The 22449-nt window shown below is 36.9% G+C and overlaps 1 protein-coding gene across 2 annotated transcripts; it reads right to left on the bottom strand.

Annotated features, from left to right (window-relative positions):
- Positions 1-1546: 1546 nt before the first annotated feature.
- LOC121375217 (E3 ubiquitin-protein ligase Topors-like) lies at positions 1547-21899 on the bottom strand. 2 transcript variants are annotated; one of them, XM_041502528.1, is made up of 3 exons: positions 21761-21899; positions 4367-9090; positions 1547-4312 (listed from the first exon to the last, which is right to left on the bottom strand). In XM_041502528.1, exons 2-3 carry the CDS (start codon positions 9071-9073, stop codon positions 3860-3862), a joined length of 5160 nt encoding a protein of 1719 aa, XP_041358462.1. In that variant the 5' UTR covers positions 9074-9090; positions 21761-21899; the 3' UTR covers positions 1547-3859. The 2 variants fall into 2 exon arrangements, with proteins under 2 accessions (XP_041358462.1, XP_041358461.1); XM_041502527.1 differs by having other exon boundaries at positions 1547-9090.
- Positions 21900-22449: the final 550 nt, after the last annotated feature.

Genomic DNA, 22449 nt, shown 5'->3' with positions numbered 1-22449 from the left:
CTATTATATATAACGGGCACAGCCATATTGTATCATCCCAGTGAATACGCCCTCTGGCGAGCTGGTGGTTACGTAATACCTAACATGTCACGTCAAGAATTAGTCTTCGAACAGAAGAAACAAAACATACCTGATTTCTGTGGATGCATTGCAATATTCTGTAATAATAGTCATCCCAGTAAGCCAGCAACAATTATATATTATGTTTAATACAAAATAAACCACCACTGTCAGTGTTGAAATAACTGTATTATGGTTTGTACATAAATTAACCCACGTACTGAAATAATAATCAGTGTGTTATCTTAGTCAATTGGTCTTTTCTTTCTGTGGCCTGTACCTGTGGTTCCTGATTGGCAGGTGTATATTTAGACGGTCCCCAGACAATCTGTCTAGACACACTAAAAAGACTGTGTGTTAACCGTACTGACACCCCTCAAAATCAAAATCGATCAGCCGTCCTGCTTTATTACTGTAAGTAATTCGGTAAAACCTTTGATTAAGTAGACTTTCCCATCTAAAATCACAAAACTGACCAATTACGTAGTCCCAAAGAAAAGAAAATTATCACTTGGGCATCGCGAGTGGTTGTTTTTGCTCAAATGTAGCATACCAATAGGCCTAATATGCATTTTTTTCTTTGGATTTTTTAAAAAAGAAAAATACTATAACTCCATTTTGTTCTATTGATGCAAATTGAAATCTATTTAGTCATAGTTAATATAGTCATTTATGTTGTTTTACAAGTCAGGTTGATGAAAGCGAAGCGCCTTGTAAATTAGAGCCTTTGTTTATACTGTGCATAGAGCAGATGGATGGAGCTGACGTCACTTCGCCCCAAGCTATACCACCAGACGTCACAAAAACAAAACAAAATGGCTGCCCCCAGTTAGCAGGAATAATCATGGTTTTTTTATTAACTCTACAATTACGCATTTTTCATTTGTTAAAGTGTCAGTATGTGTTGGTGGTCCGGATATGCATCTTTCCAACACATAAATATCTTGTTTGAATTTACTCTACCTTTAAGTGAAATATCTGATTATTACTATTATTTAGTAAAATTGTATCAATTTAAAGTAAAGTAGGGCTAGTGAATTTTTAATTGTGGCTAGTCAATTTTTTAAATCACCGATCCAATGGCTAGTGGATTTTATACAAATTCTAGAGCCCTGAAATTCCACCTCCCAAGTGTTAATATTGAGAAAACCACGATTCATTCAATGTATTAGTCGGTGGTTTGTGAAGGGACGATGGGAATTGGAAAATGCGATAAATTTGTCATAACCTGTTATCATGCCTGTAATTTATGGTATCCTGAACATGGGTTACCAAGCACTATTTAGCTGCCTGTTAAATACACTCACTGAAACTAGATACCTTACTTTGTAAAATCAGCTCCTTTCTTAAAATACGTTATCATGATTACTGTTCTTTCTTGATCTTAAAACCATGAGATTCATTGTGGACTCTTCAAGATCAATTATGCATTTGGAAATTCTTACCAATCAGTATTCCACAACTTCCAAGAAGTCAGAAATTCATGTAAACAAGCCCCTTGCTGCTATTAAGAGTAGCTTATATGTTAGCAGTGAATTTCTTCTCCGATTCTTTAAACAAAGTGGCACTACTACCATATGTAAAACCCATTAGTAGCCAATCTGAATTTTTGCAAAGCCAAAATTGAATCACTGTCACCTACAATTCAGTTTCAACTGCATTAAGTCCCATGAAACAAATACAAGTGTATTAAGATCATATGCCCACAACCACAATTTGTTTCAAGTCCCATTATTATTTTGCGATGGAGCCAGGAAACCAACTGCCACCATGTAGGCTACTATTGACAACCAGTGAGGGATATTTATTCACACAAAGCATGAAAACAAAAATTCCAACAATGTCAACATCAAAGCAAAGTTTCATAAATTTTATTCACCTTTTGTACCAAATATACTAACAAAATAAGAAACATGAATATTTATTTAGTTAAAGTCCCATTAGCTTTTGTGTTTAATAAAATTATCAAATTGAATGTATTGTGAATATGTCGAAATGACAGTATTTACAAAATAAATGTTTAATTACGAAATATAATATAATATATTAATACAAAATATTCATGTTTCTTATGTTGCTTAGTATACATACATGTACATATATAATATCTACATGTAAGAATAACATAGAGAACTATTACTGAAACAAATGAAGTCAGCAGGTCAGGCTTGTGGGGTGAAGGAGTTAAAAACAAGATGTTATAATAGGGCTGGGCAAACTATGACATTTTATTGTTTGAAACAGTTGTTTCTATGGCCATTTTGTCTGTAGAATTCAAAACTGGTGATTTTTATTTTATCTATTTTAATATGGATAAATGGCAAAAATTCAAAAAGGTGGCCAAAACACATTTATCACAAGATTGTGTATTTTCAATCTATTGCAGCTTATAATATATGATTTCTTATGTTTTTCAGGATTCAGATCTCAAACATGATGCCAAAAATATGATATAAAGCATAGATATCAAAATTTACTGTAAAAGTGACCTGTACTAGTAATTAATGAATTTATTTATAGAATCACATTAACATTGACAATAATTATGTTGTATCCATTCTTCCAGGTGCAAAATGGCCATACAAACAACTGCAAACTCAACTTTAAAAAAACTTACAAACAATTTAACATTTACAATTGAAGATGGGTGAAATGGGCTATTTTAACTTTTTAGTTTAAAAACAATTGCAACTAAAATTTATTCTTAACACTGAAACAAAACATACATTCTGACTTCATTCATTTGTAAATAACCCTATAGTTAAAATTAAATTATACAGTTCTCGGGGGAGTATATTACAAATGTGTCAATACCATTAGGGTTTGTAATAAATGGCACTAAAATATAATTTAAGGTTATTTGCATTTTAACTTGAAAATGTACATACTATTAACATTATTGACACAACTGATATTGATAGAACGAGCACTTACAGCCTTCAACATGAATCATGCAGTTATTTTTAAATCACAAAACATGAATGTTCAGTTTTACCATTACCAGATGATGAGGTACTTGAATCATTTGTACAATTACTGTTTGAATCTTCCGACAAACTTTTACTGCCAGTATTAGTTTTTCCATGTCCACATACAATGTATTTTGCAAAAACAAACCAATCATTTCATTATTTGCACGGGTTTGTGGACTTGAACTCATACATGCACCTGCATGTAAATCATTATCCGAATGTACCAAATTACTATCAGGACTTGACTGTGATGTATAACTTTTACAACAAGACTAAGACGTTTCTATAACAGAATTATTACTCCATTACTAACAACTACTTTGTTCAAGAACCAAGGCTCTATGCACGACAACAGTTTTAGGATCACTATCATAGTTTTTGGAAGAGTTAGTTGATGATGACAAAATTGTCCCGACACGATTCATGTGCAATGAAATCACAGTTATTTTCTGAGGTAGTGTCTTGTTGTTGCATATTTAGCCCATTTGAATCCTAGCCGATTTCAATCAGATTGTGGTTATTTACCACTGAAATAGTGGAAGATGACTCACTACTGAGGATATTTACCACTGAAATGGTAACACTGCGATTGTAGTAGATGATTCACTACCGAAACCATTTTGAAATTCCTTGTCTTCTGCTGCTTTCCGCAGTGAATATCTATAACTATCTGAGCTTTCACAATGATTATACTTGTGATCTATTGATTTCCCTCAGGAATCAAGAATCTGATGAAGTTTGGTCATCACACAAAAATGGGTCTAGACAACTTGGTTTAGCACTACTGCTTTCTCCATTCACTTTGGATTAGTTTGTAAAACTCAGGTTTAGAATTCCATTGATTCTCCTTGAGAATCTGGAATCTTCTTTGAAATTTGGTCATCACACAAAAACAGGTTCAGACTTGCATTTGACACTGATGATGACTTGGCATCAGCATTATTCAACACTGAAGTGGAAGATGACTCCCTATTGAGGTTATTAACCACTGAACTGGTGGAAGGTGACTCGCACCTGAGGTTAATTTCCATTACATTGGTGGGAGGTGACTCACTAATGAGGTTACTTACCACTGAAATGGTTGGCAACTCACTAATGAGGTTACCTACCATTGAAATGGTAGAAGACGACTCCCTAGCAAGGTTATTCACTACAGAACTGGTGGAAGGTGACTCACAACCAAGGTTATTTGCAATTGAAATGGTAGATGACTCCATATTGAGGTCATTCATCACAGAACCGGTGGAAGGCGACCCAATACCGAGTTTATTTACCACTGAAATGGTAGATGACTCCATATTGAGATTATTCACCACGGAGCAGGTGGAAGGTGACTCACTACCGAGGTTATTTACCATTGCAATGGTACCGGACTCCATATTGAGGTTATTCACCACTGAACTGGTGGAAGGTGACTCACTACCAAGGTTATTTGCCATTAAAATAGTACCTGACTCCATATTGAGGTTATTCACCACTGAACTGGTGGAAGGTGACTCACTACCGAGGTTATTTGCCATTGAAATGGTACCTGACTCCATATTGAGGTTGTTCACCGCTGAACTGATGGAAGGTGACTCACTACCAAGGTTATTTGCCATTAAAATAGTACCAGACTCCATATTGAGGTTATTCACCACTGAACTGGTGGAAGGTGACTCACTACCGAGGTTATTTGCCACTGAAATGGTACCAAACTCCATATTGAGGTTATTCACCACTGAACTGGTGGAAGGTGACTCACTACCGAGGTTATTTGCCACTGAAATGGTACCTGACTCCATATTGAGATTATTCACCACTGAACTGGTGGAAGGTGACTCACTACCGAGGTTATTTGCCATTGAAATGGTAGATGACTCCATATCGAGGTTGTTCACCACTGAACTGGTGGAAGGTGACTCCTTGCTGAGATTATTTACAACTGATTCTTGTTGTTTTATTTTCTTGCTGTCTTTTCTTGCTCTTAAATCAAGTGCTTGATCAACTGTGGATCTGTCACAAGGACTTGGACAAGGACTTTCTTCTTCCAATGTTCCTTCATGTAACAATGTATTTAATAGAACAGTTTCGGTTGCAAACACATCATTTTTCACAGAACTTGCATTAAGAACTGCATTTTCAACAGGTTTTTGTAGATGAGCAACTTCATACTGAGCTGACAAGTCAAGAGGCTTATCCTCTGAACAAACGTCAGATTTTTCTGTTGACCTCCGAGTAGATGGAAGAACTGCAAAATGACCAATTTCTGACAGCACGCCAAATCTCCTAATTTGACCTACATTTAACTGTCCACTTTCAGAATCGTTACTATTGTCAGGATCAAAATTTGAACACTTTGGAATATTATACCCTCTTTGTGTGCTTTGACAAGATGTGTCGGTTTCGCTTTCAGAGTCTGAACAGAGTATCTTATGTTGTGTTTTTCCAGATTTTGATTTCACATCGGTTGCCGTACTGGAGCTTCTTGTAGAGAAATCTACAGCTGAAACTTCCTCGTCACAGTCACTGTCTATTTCAATCTGGTCATCCGATTCAATATTACACGGCATGTCACTGGTACTACCTGGCAAAACAAGGTCTTCGTCCCTCACTGGTAATATAGATGAAATGCTGTTTAAAACCGTTCCATGCAACTGTTGACCAAACATGTTCAAAGAAAAGCTTGTCCTGGGTGGTGTTAAAGGAACACTGGTCCTATCCACGTAGAAATTAGAAGATGTCACACAGATGCTACTGTCATCACTAGAACTGTCAACAGTAAGTGTTTCTACAACCACTGATTCTGAACTTGATGTCTGAAACAGATGCTCGGGATTCAGTCCTGCATCAGTAAAACCATTTAAGTTGAACCCATAAGAGTTCATGGTTGCTGAGTCGGAAAACTCGGTATTCTTAGTTGAAGGTAGCTGGGTACTGTTTGTAACTGTTTCTGGCTCATCAGTTGATGTGGAGTCTCTGTTAACGCAAGTTAATGAAACTGGTATTTCTCCAACATCTATACGGTTTGTTTCTCTGCCATCGTTTGTGCTCTTGCTATTTTCTCCACCATTAAACGAGATTAAATCTTTTTGACTTTTTCTTGATACCAAAGCCAAGAGTGAAGCAACACCAGAATCATCCGATGATACAGAAGCAGCTCCTGTTGAATCTTGACGTTCTTTCTGTGTATTCTTTTGTGGCTGATTGTGATCCTTTGTGTTTTCCAATATTTCATGTTGAATTAAAGAATCCAAACCAGAATGATCACTTTGATCACTTTCTGAAGTTTCATGACGGTCTTTTATGCAAGTGAAGTTTCTGCTACTCGTGCCTGATGCTGCATAAGAATTACTTCCAACTTTATTTGTTTTTGACTTTTTGTGGCCCCAGGGATGTTTTTTGAACATTGTTGCTTCTGCAGAAAATGACATCCTATCATCAGAACCATTGAAACATTCTACTTCCCGACTTGGAATTACCACTTTACTTGCAATTTTTTCTCCTAAAAGCATGTTTTTAAGCGTTTCTTGTTCACGCTGATCATCTTTATTGAAGTCTGATAATGCCAGGTGTGGGTCACATTCTTCACCATCCTTTGATCGTCTGTCCTTTCGTCTACGAGATTTCTGCTTGTTATGTCGACATCTACCATGATCACTTTTATGTTTCTTATGCTTTTTATGTTTTGAGTGATTCTCTTTACTACCAGATGAGTGATTCTCTTTACTACCAGTTGTCAGTTCCTTACTTCTAAACTGACTGGTATGATTTCGGTGTCTGTGTATTTTGTGACGATCTTGTTTATGGCTGTAGGAAGGTGATCTCGAGTGTGATCTTGAGTGCGATTGTGACAAAACATATCTGTCATGATATGATCGATCTCGCTTGGTTGAGTGTTTAGAACTTTTCGAACTTATGCTGTCTGATCTTTTTGGCGGTCTACAATCGATATCATCTCCAGAGGAAGATGGTCTTGATTTATGATGTCGTTTGTGCTTTTTTCGAGAAAATTTCTTATGTCGATATTTTGAAGAAGAACTTGATCTACTTTCTTTACTTCTTGAATATGCTGGCGATCTTGATCGTCTTTTTTTATGACTTGTTGAATGCAATAACCAGAGTTTAGAATAAGAAGAGGACACACTGCTATATCGTTCATCTGATTCGCTACGAGGCCTTTTGGCAATTAATGTTTTAGTCTTTGGATGTTTATCAGTCTTACTTTTTGGACTCGTATTGTCGTTATCAGATTCTTCACCTGATGATGGTGATGGTAATCTTGACCGTCTCTTTTGGTGATGACTGGCCGAATGCAATAACCTGTGTCTGGAATAAGAAGAGGACGCATTGGTATATCGTTCATCCGATTCGCTACGAGGGCTTTTTGCGGTCAGTGTTTTAGTCTTTGAATTTTTATCACTTTCAATTTTTGGCTTCTTATCGTCTTTATCAGATTCTCCACTCGTTGAAATAAGTAATGGGGATCGTTCCTGCCAAGGTCTATCATATCCAACAAAAATGACATCACTGGATGAACTGCTATCGCTATCTGAACCAGAATCAATTACCTGGCTTCTTTCTGGTCCTTCCTCCAACTTTACTTTCTTATCTGTGGATCTTTTGGACTTTCTGGAAGTTTTATTAACATGATTCTGACTGCCTTCAGTGGTTGAAACATCAATTTGACTCGAAACTGACATTGGTAAAAACATACTCCACGATGGCCCTGGATTAGGGGATTCCCACCCACTTTGTCCTGTAGTAGAATGGATTGGGGCAGCATCAAAGTTATCACCAAGAAGATCTCGAAGGTTATCTGTTCTAGGTGAAAGTCCCATTTCCAACCACCGTCTTTCCGCAGGTGGCTCAGTACGTTGTCTTCGACGACTGTGAGATGGCACAACAGAGTGTGCTCCTAACGTTCCTGTGGAGGCACTTGGAGAGATGATCATCACATCACTGTCATTTCCATCATAAGACAAATCAGAATCCGAGTCGCTCACCGAGTGTAGTTCCTGCTCATATACAGCTTTAGTGTCGTACACGGTCATCGAAAATGGAGACCTGGCAAACATCTGGAATTCATCCATGAAATGTCGGGTATGCCTACCCACAAAAGGGTAGATATGTTCGTAAAATTCTTCACTCTGGACGTCAAATCTTTTAATCAGACCAGTGATGAATTCAATTAAGAACTGTACATGGTGTTCATCATTATGCATGAGAGCATTCAGTTCTCTGTTAAGCCATGGAATCAGTCTATGTATGGAAGAAGGATTAGCAGAGAAAAATGATGGTGTGATGTCTCTCTGGCGGCCATTGGTGTTAGCAACTTCCTTTACTCTCATACCATTTCTATAAATTTGCGATCTGAATTCAGAGGTGGCAACCTGACGTTGTCGACGCCAATTCTGTCTTGTTGTAACCTGATTAGATGCCTGCAATCTGGCTCCAACTGCAGCTGGACGCCGCAGGATATCGGCATATCTGTGGAAATTGAAAATATGTTCTTGGGTCACTGTAGTCCGATACCGGAATCTCCTACCATCAGGATTTTCCCACGAGGCTTGACTTCTTTCCTGTCTTTCCAAATGATACTGATCATAATCTTCATATGAACGTACATTGTGTATTATGCTTTTAAAAGGTTGTTTGCAGAGTGGACATTCCGGCTTTATTTTCGACCACTCCTGAAGACAAACGAAACAAAACATGTGAAAGCAGCTGTCCGTAAATGATTTGTTTTCAAGTCTACTTAGACAGATTGCACAATTTGGTTCAGGAGACTTTGCACTCGGGGGAGCTGTATTCTTACTGTTGTCTTCAGTGTCTGGCAATATAGTGTCATCAGAAACTTCAGAGAGTTCCGATTTACTTTTTGTCTTTTTATCACCAGGTCCAGACTGAACCTCATCCAGCGAAGCATCTGCAGACTTGGTCTCTGAAATTGCTGGTGATGTAGGAGCACCTTTTTTCTGTTTTCTAGACTTCTTCAGTTTTTCATTCTGCTTCACCCTGTCTGGTGGCAGCTTACTTTTGCTCCTCTTCAACTCGGCCATTTCTTTTTAATAATAATCTGGAATAAAAAATAATAATAATAAAATGTTTTGTTATTGTACATATGTATAAAAAATTGTTTGTTATTTTCTGTGAATTTATCGATATATAACAGTAACATATTGTACATTAAATTTTGTGTCTGTTATACATCAATAAATTACAACAAAACGACAAACAACAATTTGATGTCTACGTCAAACGGGATGTCATTACATAAACCAGGACATGGGATGGGTGTTAGAAACTGATTTATGTGTATTTTTAAGTAAATATTTTCTGAGGTTTTTAGTATAAAACTGGTTTGCTACACTATGCGATTTTATACACTTTTTAAAAACATTAAGGAACATAATCTATCTTATAATCTATATATACATCAATGGCGACTGGTTAACTATTAGGTATGTGTATCTGGTATTGTTGCAATGATATAAACTTAGTCAAAGGGACTGGTGCACTGCAAGAACCACACTGGTTTTTATGCATAACATTAAACCCATTTGGAATTTTGGGAACCAGTTAAACTCCTCGGCTATTTTCATTCTGAAAGATTGTAGAGTCACAAGGTTTTTATATATTTCACAAATATAGTTGAACCTCGATAATCCTGACTCCGATTATCCGGAAACCTCACTGTATGGACAGTCCTATGATAAAACAAAATGGCCACTTTGTAAATATATTCATTAGACCAGATATTCAAGTTCAGGATCCGGACAGTCAAGGTATCAAAAATAAAGGTAATTTGCTTCATTTAACCGGTCACTGCTAAAACATCAAATCATTTAATAAAAGACAGAAAACCTGAAACAATAATTGTGTTCCCATATTTCATAGCCAGTTTAATTACATTTATTACAATAATTAAAAGTACTGAATGTTTTAAAATAGTTTTTTGCATGTTGCAGTATTTATGAAAATATGGTGCATTTTCATTCATTATGAGTCAATATTGCAATGGAAAATGTCATCTCTCTGTGTACAGATATAATTAATAACAAATGAGATATAGCATTTTCATTATCACCATCAACCAAAGCAAGAGCCACACACATTTAAAAGCATAACGTACAAATCTGATTAGTATTAAAATATACCTGAGTTGGAATTTTAAAAGATTTTATTTTCCCTAAATTGCTGTGGGTAGTATTTTTTTTTTTTAATTTACCATTTCTTCTAAAATGTATGGAGACCAGGCAAGACTGATACAATGTGGGTCTCATTTCACTGTTGTTCTTTTTTATGTTTTATTTAATGGCACACTGAACACATAGTATCATGGTATTAAACATTAATAATATTTTTGAAGTTAATAAATGTTATACATGTTCAATTGTTATAAAAACAAACAAATTTTACACATAAAAAGTGTTAGCCTCCATCATTTTATGACACCTTTACAGCTGCGGAAAATTGCGTACAGACACACAGAAACCAAAATTATGCTCACGTAGGTGAACAGCCTACCTGTCAATATGTGGGGGTTTTCTGATTGAATTTTTTTTTTTTTTAGTTAAAATGTTTCTCTGTGTAGTAAATACACTACTTTTAAAGCCAAACTATACCACTGTGCGGATCCTGGGGTTAGAAGGGGTCTGAACTCACAACAAAACATTTTTGGGGTTGTTGTTTTTTCCATTTATTTTAAAGGGCCCAACAATGCAGTCCTCGGTCGCTCCCAGGCTGCAATATCCAGTTCCCTTCGAGCACCACAACTATAGAAAGCATATATAAATTTAGGAACCCTCTGCCAATTAAACCTCAAATTACAGACAAATCATAGCCTGTCCTATATAGTAAACAAAAAAATTCAAAAATAAACTAAATGAATTACTGTCTTGAGACAATGTTTATTGTTTGGTTTTATTCCTTTACCAAGACGAACCTTGACCCACCTATACCCTGCAATTGCGTAACCAGCAGAAAGCTCCCAACCCCACACATACCTTCCATACCTACATACCCGAAAGGAATCACTCCAGTTCCCAAAAGACCAAAAACCACGTCATTAGACCCTTTATTAAAGTGCTAATGTACAAGATTTTGCCATGTATATAGCCAATCCTGTAAAAAAAATCCTGGATCTGAGCCTGAAACCATGCATCTGTCATTATCAAAAAAAAAAGAAGATAGAAAGAAAGAAATGTTTATTTAACGATGCATTCAACACATTTTATTTACGGTTATATGGCGTCAAACATATGGTTAAGGACCACACAGATATTGAGAGACGAAACCCGCTGTTGACACTTCATGGGCTACTCTTTTCGATTAGCAGCAAGGGATTTTTTATATGCACCATCCCACAGACAGGATAGTACATACCACCACCTTTGTTATGCCAGTTGTGGAGCACTGGCTGGAAACAGAAATAGCCCAATAGGTCCACCGACGGGGATCGATCCTAGACCGACCGCGCATCAAGCGAACGCTTTACCACTGGGCTACGTCCCGCCCCCTGTCATTATCAAATGCAATCCAAATATATATCGACCTGGTGACATTTTATTCATAGCTACTGTACGATCTTACCCGATATGGTGTACGACATTACCCGCTTCCAATATTGGACGGTAAACCATTCGTAAATAATTTTGAAACAGAACATACTCAAAATTTTACACTTCACAAGAGGGAGATCACTCAGTATTAGTCTTGTTCAGGCATACCATTTGTCTGCAGTGTGCTGTACACGAACTTCCATCCAAACCTGTACGGAATTACCCGACTCGACTCTATAGCGTTAGTTTCTTTGAATTCTAATTTACATTAATTTTCTAACACTTTTGAAGTGTTAGATAGCTGTTAAAGTTATTTTCATGTTTAATTGAGTTACCAATTGAATACAGAAACAAAATATTAAAATATTATTTTAACAAGCATATTTTCAACGTTGAATTTAAAATTGTTTGACTAATTATATTGTTTTACATTTTCATATGTTATTTTGGACTACATCAAGAGTTGAATTTGTGATGGGTCTTTCACTATATTTCCTAGAGTAAAATATGTCAATACAAAGTTAATAATCCAAAGGCTAGTCTTGATATGATGGCAAAACATTTTGCGAACTGTTTTGGGAATGAAATTGGCAAATCAACATAGTGAGAGAAAAAAAAGAGGCACTTCTGAAAGATGAATCCTCACTGTTACAAGCTCGACATGCCAAGAACCAGAAACTATACTGACACACAATGAAAACGCAAAACAGATATTTTTCAATATTTTGTTGTGATTAATAAAAAATATATTTATTGGACTTAAAATAACAATTTATGAGAGGAAGCCATCGATTGGTACTTTTATCTGGGTTTTAATCCTGGTTTTGTTCTTATTACACATACAATAGCAGAAACATGCACAATGGTGTGAAATGCATTAACTACAAGCTCAATCATGCTGCATGCAATGCACGTGAAATGCCAGTATGTGGACACATAAAAGTCACGTAACGGTGTCATATTTCTCATCACATTAAGAATGCCATGACTCGAAGAAGAACAAAGAGAGCAAGCGTTGGGCATGGTTCAAGGGGGGCCTTCGCAAAGCCAAGTTGCTAGGACCTTCAGAGTCCATCCATCAACAATTGGACGACTTGCTGAACGTCATCAACAGACTGGGAGTGTCCGTGATCGACCTCGACCTGGTCAACATCCCGTTACGACCCCACGCCAAGATCGGCAGATTCGAAGACACCACCTCTGTGACCGGTTTAGCACTGCGACGATGACAGCAAGCAACACGATAGGACGTCATGTAAGGCCTATCCATCTGATGACGGTCATCCGTCGACTCAGATCGGCTGGACTCAGATGCAGACGCCTGTACAACGGTAACATCATGACACCACGACATCGTGCTGTGAGACTACAGTTTTCTCTTCAGAATGGTAATCATCCACCATCTTCCTCTCATAAATTGTTATTTTAAGTCCAATAAATATATTTTTCACTAATCACAACAAAATATTGAAAAATATCTGTTTTGCGTTTTCATTGTGTGTCAGTATAGAAGAGGGCATTGTATCTGTGGCTGGGCGATATATCTGGATGAAATGCAGCAATCAAACGACCCAAATTTGATTGAGAAAGCAAAAGAACACAGTGTTAAATGCTACATGGGGAATAAAAATTAAGCCATTTGTTACTGCCAAAGCCGAGAGACCACGTTGTTTTGGAACCGATTTAAACTAAGAAGTCTATGTTCGATATCAACACAATAAGAAGGCATGGATGATATCCAAATTGTTTTATGATTGGCTGCTCTGCTTTTGATAGGTAGATGAAGTTACGTGGTCATCATATTATTCTGCTTGTTGACAACGCTGCCAACCACAACTGTAACCACATTAAATGATTTAACATAAAACTAAACACTAAAGGGTACATAAATGAAATTACAGTAAGATATTTACTGTGTATGAAGCCAAAACCAGGGTAAGGAAAGTGACTGTGGTTGATCATAGTCTTGTTTAGAGTCTAGACAAAGTTTTATAAACATCAGGTTAGGTAGATTTCTTTCATCTCTATTACCAAGTTGTGTTTCTCAAATCATATACACATGGGGGGGGACTTTGAACATTCCTAGGGGCGGGACGTAGCCCAGTGGTAAAGCATTTGCTTGATGCACGGTCGGTTTGGGATCGATCCCTGTCAGTGGGCCCATTGGGCTATTTCTCGTTCCAGCCAGTGCTCCACAAGGATGCGGGCTAAAACGGCACCAAAACATATGGTCAAAACGGAACCATGCATTGGCTAAAACGGCACCACGAATGATTAATAAATATTTGTTTCCATGAATGGTTAATAAATATTAATTTATAGCTTAGTTTATAGTAGTAGTAGTAGTATTGTTGTTTATATTACTGTTATTAATATTACCGTATTAATAATAAAATGTTTTAAATAATGCGTGTTTTGTTTTCACAAATATTATTATTGTTCCCTATATTTGTGGTCATTCTGCAAAGAACCATTATTATTATTATTATTATTATTAGCCTATTAGTTATATTACTATTACTTACTTACTCTGTCTGATCTTGGCCGGCTGTATTACATCACATAAGATGCAATGCGCTTTGTACGCAGGTGGCATTCTATTCAAATTCTCCACAGTATCCTAGGAAATACTTTGTTCTGTAATTAAGTAAACAATAACGGATGATGCTCACTTGTACAAAGAAATTAACTGATGTTGGCTTTCTTTTCATTCGTACTCAAGTATGAGTTGCGTTTAAATATGGTATGTCTTGTGTCAGTCAGGGCACATTCATTTCATGAAGTACGATCCAACATGCCGCATCTTTGCATTTTATGCAAAAAAACATGTAAACCAAAACAACAATGTTTAGAATGTCCAGAATGTTGTTTATGGCAGCATCGTACATGCCAAACGAACATTACTCAAGAAGAATACAGGAAAGCTGTACGTAACGACACGGAAATCGACTGGAAGTGTACGCCATGCCTGAACCGGTTAGAAAATGACGTTCTTGAAGAATTTGAGGTAAACACTTTATAAAAATAACATTAACAGCACAATCCAGAGTTATTTCTATAGCATTTTTTTATTTAATAAAATTAACTTATTTAGATTACACAGCGTAAATTACAATATCATTATTTATTTAGATTGTATTTTTGTAAATTAGTACGGTCCTTCGACTACACAAATTTATTATCAAACAATTGCTTAATAGTAAATAATAGAAGGTGTATCACGAATATAAGGCGACGAATGCAACTATTTATTCATGAATACAATAATGGTTGTAGCCTACATGTTGTTTTTCTTCTTAATACCCGACAATGGCTTGGATGTGGAATTACTGTCCCAAATAAAATAGTGATATATATATATGGATCACACGATCAATTAAGGTAACGTATTGTATGTATTTCACCACAAAATTAAAATTACGTGTATACATATTCACAGATCAAATACAGGTCACGTTTTTTATGAAGTGAATGGTTTTTTTATTTGATAGGTACGTAAGAGTGCTATTAATATTGTAAAGAGTAAGAGCATGTAGATATTTTTTCACTGCTTTCAGGCCATTGTTGATACATCTGGTGCCGAATCTTCCGATAGATGTCTATCTGATCTCATAATAGCTATGGAAACCGATGTGTTGGAAAACAGACAAGACGAGTCTTCCGAGGCTGTACAGGAACTTGAATCTATAGGTATACACCCGACTTTTGACGTCGACCTACAGTCATCAGTAAACACAGAGTTCGACGCCGTAAACATGATTGTCCCCGACATTTCGACTATTGGCAGCCTCTGTAGCTGATCAACACAGGTATTAATTTTCTACCACATTTTGATTGTGGTGTGTTATTTCTAAATGTTCTTACTGTGAGTGGTTTTAACTTGTTATTTTAAGTTTCAATGTTTCTTGAATCTTGCACTACGACAATTCATGCAATTTTCATGAATGTTCTTTAGATCACAGTACTTACACTATAGGCCTACCACAAACATGTCCTTACTACTTTCAGATCAATTGCAGACATCGATGCCGTGAACATGACTGTCCCTGAAATTTCGGCTATAAATGTATCATCAGTGTCATCTATTGATGAAAACAACGAACAAAACGAGGTTCAAGAAATGTATAGATATATCCACATACTAGGAAAAGTTGATAAACTTGCAAATGAGATGCTTATTATATACGTACTAGTAAACAAATAAACAAGACTGTCAGTGTTCTCCAGCCCCAGTAAGCGGCTTGTACACCCGCCAAGCTGAAGATTTTCGCAGACGGGTCCACCAAGCTGATAAAAAATGCTGCCACGTCGAAAACCAATCCGCTATGACGAAAAAAACTTCCGTCAGTTCTATTCACCTATCGCTATGTTTAGTCTGTTCTTGGACTTGGAGTATATAATAATAATATTCTAATTCAACACGAATCTGATTGGATCCCTGCTAAAAATGTCAGGTGGTAAAATCACCGATATACTGGTCGCAAATTTTCTGGCAGAAATACGTCATAGGTTAAGCAAGGAACAGGGTTGTTTTGTAATGACGTCATAAAGACAATTTCTGTAGCGTTCATATTACGTACAGAAGTCGTTAAATACTGAGAAGTTTTTATGTCAGAAATGAACATATTATTCTTTATTAGTCGTTATCTAATCATGAGAGCAGATTAAATATGTCAAATTACATATCTATGTTCGAGCCGCTAACTGTCCGACCACCCATCGTCTGTTAATGGGCTACCTAATGATGTCACCAGCTGGTGACCTTTATAGGCTTATTCTTACTATAAATGTGACAATTTCCTATTTAAAATCAACCAGCAAACAGTTTAATTAGAATAGGGGTAACCCTACTGTGTTTTCCGATTTGCTAACACGTAGCCAATAAAACTAAATTTGCGACAGTAAAACCACCGATATACGTCCGCAAATCGGAAAACACAGTAGGGTTATCCCCTAAATAACGTTAGAAAATTTATTGCATGAAGTTAGACATCAAAGGACCTATTGAAGAAACCAAAGGACCTACTGAAGAAAGCTCGGGCTTCATGTCTGAATGCTCGTAGTGTTTTGTTTGTACAGCGATTAGCATCGTTCACCCTCCTCTAATTACTCCAAGGCCTATACGATCCCAGGTTTGTTTCGTCAGCATGCAGTTTATTTAATCATGGCAGGGAAGAAAGATTTGTCCGCTTTCGGATTTATCCGTAGGCCTACATGTACCAACAATAACGCTTCAAGGCCCCTCCCTAATACCGGCACTAAACGACCTTCGTCAGAAGACCCCACAGTCAGCAAACATCGGACAACATTTTCAGATGCCTACCGTAAGAAGCACCCCTGGATAGATTATAAAGGCCGTGATGAAGGTATGTAGCCTAGGCCCTATTTAAAATATTTGTATTTCGAATTCAATACCAAACGTAATTTATTGATTTTATAACATAGATATTAATCGCCGATTTAACCGATTTCTGTGATGGTTCTACCCTTCGTGTGAAATTTGACGTAGGTCTAGTTTAATAAAGCCCAGCCCACAAAGTACCACATGCAGCATGAGCATTTTGGCGTGTGGCCACTGACCTGCCGACCTTTCTCGCTGCATCCAATCTGACGCGGTTGTCAATGGAGGCGGGGCCACACTGAATTTAAAAATGAGTTCCGTGCAATAGTGAATTGTGGGCATACATAAAAAATGACATTCATCCTCATTTCTTTTATTTTGATGTCGGCCGATAGATGCACTTTCATCACGAAAACACTGACGGGCATGGCGGATGGTTGAACCGCGCTAAAATTGCTAAAATTAACTTTTAAGTAAGCTCCGCCAGAGGTCAGGTTACTGATTGATGTTTATATACAAGCCTCCAGAAATCATGGCAATTGGTAATTAACAAGTTTCATTAGTGTCACTGTGCTCTACAATTGTTAATTACCCCCTGCTAAGGTTTATTTGCATCAGGTTGCTGGCTGGCCGATCTCGTCGGACAGGCCATTGCATGCTAAGATGATCGTAAAAAAAAAGGTTTTCATCTGAAATTTCCACGCGCCGGATAATAACACGCATTTGAGATGTTTATTCTTTAAAAAAAAGTGTTTTCCGCGAAATACGAAAGCGGGTGGCATGGACTGTGCAGTGTTGGAACAGGCTGTGTGCATTGTATCATTTTATTAAATGATTCATCCCCTACCCTACATTGTTTGAAATAATTTATAGGCAGCGGTGCAACGTAGATTGCCTCTCAACAGCTTGGCTCCTCTAATCAAATCAGCGAGCGGTAATTTTTGACAGACAGCCGCCCGTCACTTCATCATTGGCAATTTGCATATTATGATTTTTAGTAAATCTTAGTCCTTGCGAGTAATTGACAAGGGTCCGGGCAAATTTCATGCAGGGGAATTGTCTATTGCTGGCTGTTGGCATGTTGAAAACCATAAATCGAGAATAATATTTTATGCAATGAAAGACGGCAAAATACTATCCCCAGATGCCAGGAAATCGCATCTATATGAGCTTTTATTTTCTAAATTTTCCGGGTGAGATTAGCCCACTGGCCGCACACATTTAGGCCTATGATCATCTAGGCCCTACTACTTCAGCGTGACAGGTGCCGGTGCGGCAGATCATGAGATAGATTATGGTTAACTTTATTTAAATCAACCATTAAATGCCAGAAAAAAGGAGCACCTTTTGTGACTTAAGATTTACAACATTTTTCCGGTGCGAGAGGGGGCGAACCCCTCTCGAGCTCACACACACACACCCCCCCGTCCCCCCCCGCCCCTTCGTGGACTTCGTCCACTCGTTTGTGAGGCCCAAGGCCTCACATGTCCGCCAACCTGGTCGCATAAAAGTTGGAGAACACTGGACTGTATAATTTTATATCGATAAAACACAAAAATTGACGAATGCATTTATGGTACCGGTATATCTTTATAGTACACAAAAAATATGTTTTAATACTTGCAGATCGATTGCAGACGGTACCCTACATGATATTTCGGATGCAGAACCGGAAGAATACTACATAGTTGACACTGGATCACAGAAAGGAAAAAAGAAATTAATTGACCACAATGGATATAGCTTTGTCATACGTGTAAGGCAATTTGTTTCTAAATATACTGAATAATCGTGTCTTTTATGTAAATAATTATATGATTATAAACATCAGTGAAAATGTCATTATGTTGCTTACAATTTTTTGTTGGTCGCCGTATGACTATATTATTTTTGACATTTTATTTATACGTTTTCAGAAAATATGTGGCATAAAAATTTACTGGCGTTGTAGTGTAAGAAATAAGACATCCACTTGCCCTGCATCCATTATTCAAACAGCAGATGTTTTCAAGGAGGGACAGTATCAACATAATCATCAAGCACAGCCAGGGATTTTGACATCGGTCCGAGTGAGGGTAGAGGTAATTTTCTTCGTTGTTTCACATATAATGCTACTCATAGATTGGCACTGCTTCTCATGTGATCACTGTTCTCATGTGATCACTTTGTTCCATAAACTATAAAACAGTATGTAATACATACACACACACACACACTGTTAGTACTTTCTATATCATTTCATTTTAGATTAAAGAAAAAGCGGTCGTGAATGTTTATACCTCTGGTAATAACATAGTAGAGGAAGCTCAACAACACCATATCAACCCAGAGCAGCCAGGAGGAAGACAAAAGCATACAACCTTAGTACGACTGGCAAACTGCACGAGGGAGAAACTCAGACCAAAAGAACCACAAAATCTTGATTTTGAGGTATGTATTTCATTTATAAAAAGTGATCCCAAGATAATACCTTTTATTACCTTTCATCATAGCATTCTAATTTATATTTGATTGACAAATTATAATAATGGACAAATTATCATTATATGATTGATTATCGATGGAAACTTGTTTGTATTTTTAGCTGAATGAAAACTTCTTGCCAGATGACTTTGTACAGGCCGACATTAGGTATAGAGACCAAAGACACCTCATTCTAGCCACTGATCGCCAACTACGACAACTGAGCCAGAGTAGACAGTGGTTCATGGATGGCACGTTCCAAATCGTTAAAGCGCCATTCTACCAACTACTGTCAATCCATGCCTTCATACGAGCCAACCACAACATGAAAATGCTGCCGATGGTTTTTGTGTTGATGTACCGACGGAGGACAGTTGACTACGTAAAGGTGCTTCGTCAACTGCTACAACTTCTGCCGGAGGAGCCTGTCATGACACATTGTGTTATGGACTTTGAAATGGCAACGTTGAAGGCGGTTGCCAAAGTTTTTCCCGATGTCAAGCTACGTGGTTGCCTCTTCCATCTGACGCAGGCAGTGTGGAGAAAGTGCCAAGAAATAGGGTTGCAGGTTAGTATAATCCATTGTGGAAAATAACATTTGGTTGAATTTTGAGGCTAGATGAGGCTTGCAAGATGAGGCTAGATGCCGGTGCATTAATGGCATTCTTTTAAGAGGAATGATGGTCTTTATTTGGCATTAGTGTATTCTTTTAATAAAATGTTTTCTTTTGTATTTTGTCTGACGTCAGTATCTAATTAAATGAAAGTTTGAGGCAACCAACTAGCAGATCAACAAATTCAGTACATGCGTCTTTGTCATTATTTTTATGTGATTATCCATTTTTATGCATTTTTGTGCGTCTTTGTGAATCTTTATGCATCTTTGTCAATTTTTATGTTATTTTGTTCAATTTTAAATGTCTGTTAATTTGTATGTGTCTTTGTGTATCTTTGTAGTGTTTAGTAGGAACATTTAATTATTATTGTCATGTGTAATGTTGTATTAAAAATGATATATACATTATATAAATGGTGTTTTGTTGCTTACTTAGAAATTGTGTTGATCAATAGAAAGTCTTTTTGTGTTCGGTCATTTGGGGACTCTGTTATACTGGTAGTTTAAAAACCCCACATTAGTTATGTATTTATTTATAAGATACACAACCCCACATGTATAAATTTAAATTAAACAATTGATATATAATCTTACAAAAACAATAATAAACAATGCCGTGCAGACAAGCAGAAGAAAAGTTACTATCAACAAAGCAGTTTAAATTATCTACAAGTAGGGGCCTATTTAATTTGTTTTGTTATTAAATTTATTTTGAGTCACTGTTCACATGTTGTTTCATCTTCTTGGTTAATTAATTTACAACGTTTTGCTGATAATGTGACCTGGAAATCTAAACTTCATGAAAAGAAATGTTTTATTTAACGACACACTCAACACATTTTATTTATGGTTATATGGCATCAGACATATGGTTAAGGACCATATATTTTGAGAGGAAACCCACTGTCGCCATTACAAACTTCATGAATACGTATCTTACTCCAATTTGGTGGTTGGTGGAGAGCTATACCTAAACATTTTGTAAGCCCCACGATAATTGATGACGTTTTATGTGTGCTGTTACATTTACCCCCCCCCCCCCCCCCCCGTTGACAAATGGCGTCTGCTTCAGTTATAATGGAACGACAATAACAAACCTGTTTGTGGAATGTAGCACGCGAAATAATGGTCCAGTCTTATTATTGTCATGATGGTTTTAACAGTTAAAATTAGTTAAAACCTATGTGTCTACAAAAAAAAAAATTGGTGCCGTTTTAGCCAAAACGGTGCCGTTTTCGCCATCAAAAAGTGGGGCCGTTTTGGTATGGTGACGTTTTAGCCTGATACCCTCCACAACTGGTGTAACAAACGTTACACAGGCTGTGTTATGTACTATCCTATCTGTGGGATGGTACATATAAAAGATCCCTTGCTGCTAATCGAAAAGAGTAGCCCATGAAGTGGCGACAGCGGGTTTTCTCTCTCAATATATGTGTTGTTCTTAACCTATGTCTGACACAATATAAACATAAATAAAATGTGTTGAGTGCGTCGTTAAATAAAACATTTCCTTCCTTTCTTGAAAACCTTCCGAACATGCATGCTAATACTATCACTAACCCTAAACTGAATGAACTAAATGCTGGAATGTTCGGAAGTCTTGCCTACACATTGGGTACTTCAATTTTTAAAATTCTGTAAATGTACCCGAAACTACCGTACTTCCTTTAGGCTTTAGCCTAGGCCCTACGACATCACGAAATTTTCTGTCAACAGGCCTACGGCCTGCTACTGCTAAATCAAGAACTAATCATAGTAAGATTACCTTCAGACAAGAACGTTAGCTTGTAACTCTCATCCGAGCGAAATAATCCAACTACAAACGAAAGGGCTGTTAACAGAATCTTGTACTGAGTAGTCATTTACGACTTATAAGTTTATCATTACTCTTTACACAAACACATCTTTCGATTGCCGTAATGCGTTTAATAACGGTGGGTTTGATTGGTCTATTATGATCAACCAATCATTGCACTTGAAAGGAAAATAGATGGTTTTGATGGGACACGTACACGTCAAAACGTCCCCAACCAAAACGTACCCTTACTTTGGTTAAAATATACCCATGTTTACACATTTTTAATCAATATAACATTATGTACAATGTAATAATCATGTATTGTGTACCAACTGTAAAGTAACCCTTGATGATAATAAAGAAAGTGGACGTGTATATATATAGGTAGACAGACAGAGACAGTATTCAGTAAAAGGCCTCTGGCCCAAAATAGTCACTTTACACAATTTAAGAGCATGCGTTACATGATTTAGTCACATAATGGTCTGCCATTTAATTTTATATTATAGTAATAGTAAGGCAGTACATTTACAACTATTCAGTGTAAAAAAAAGTTCATTCATTCTCAATCTAAATACATATAGTATACAAATTTTGATAAATTTAGTAAAAACAAATTCGTTTTGAGATAACATCAGATTAATGAAGATAATTGT

This window comes from Gigantopelta aegis, chromosome 6, assembly GCF_016097555.1.
Source record: "Gigantopelta aegis isolate Gae_Host chromosome 6, Gae_host_genome, whole genome shotgun sequence".
NCBI lineage: Eukaryota > Metazoa > Mollusca > Gastropoda > Neomphalida > Peltospiridae > Gigantopelta > Gigantopelta aegis.
Note: the sequence above shows the minus strand (reverse complement) of the source record. Positions and strands in the feature narration are given on the sequence as shown.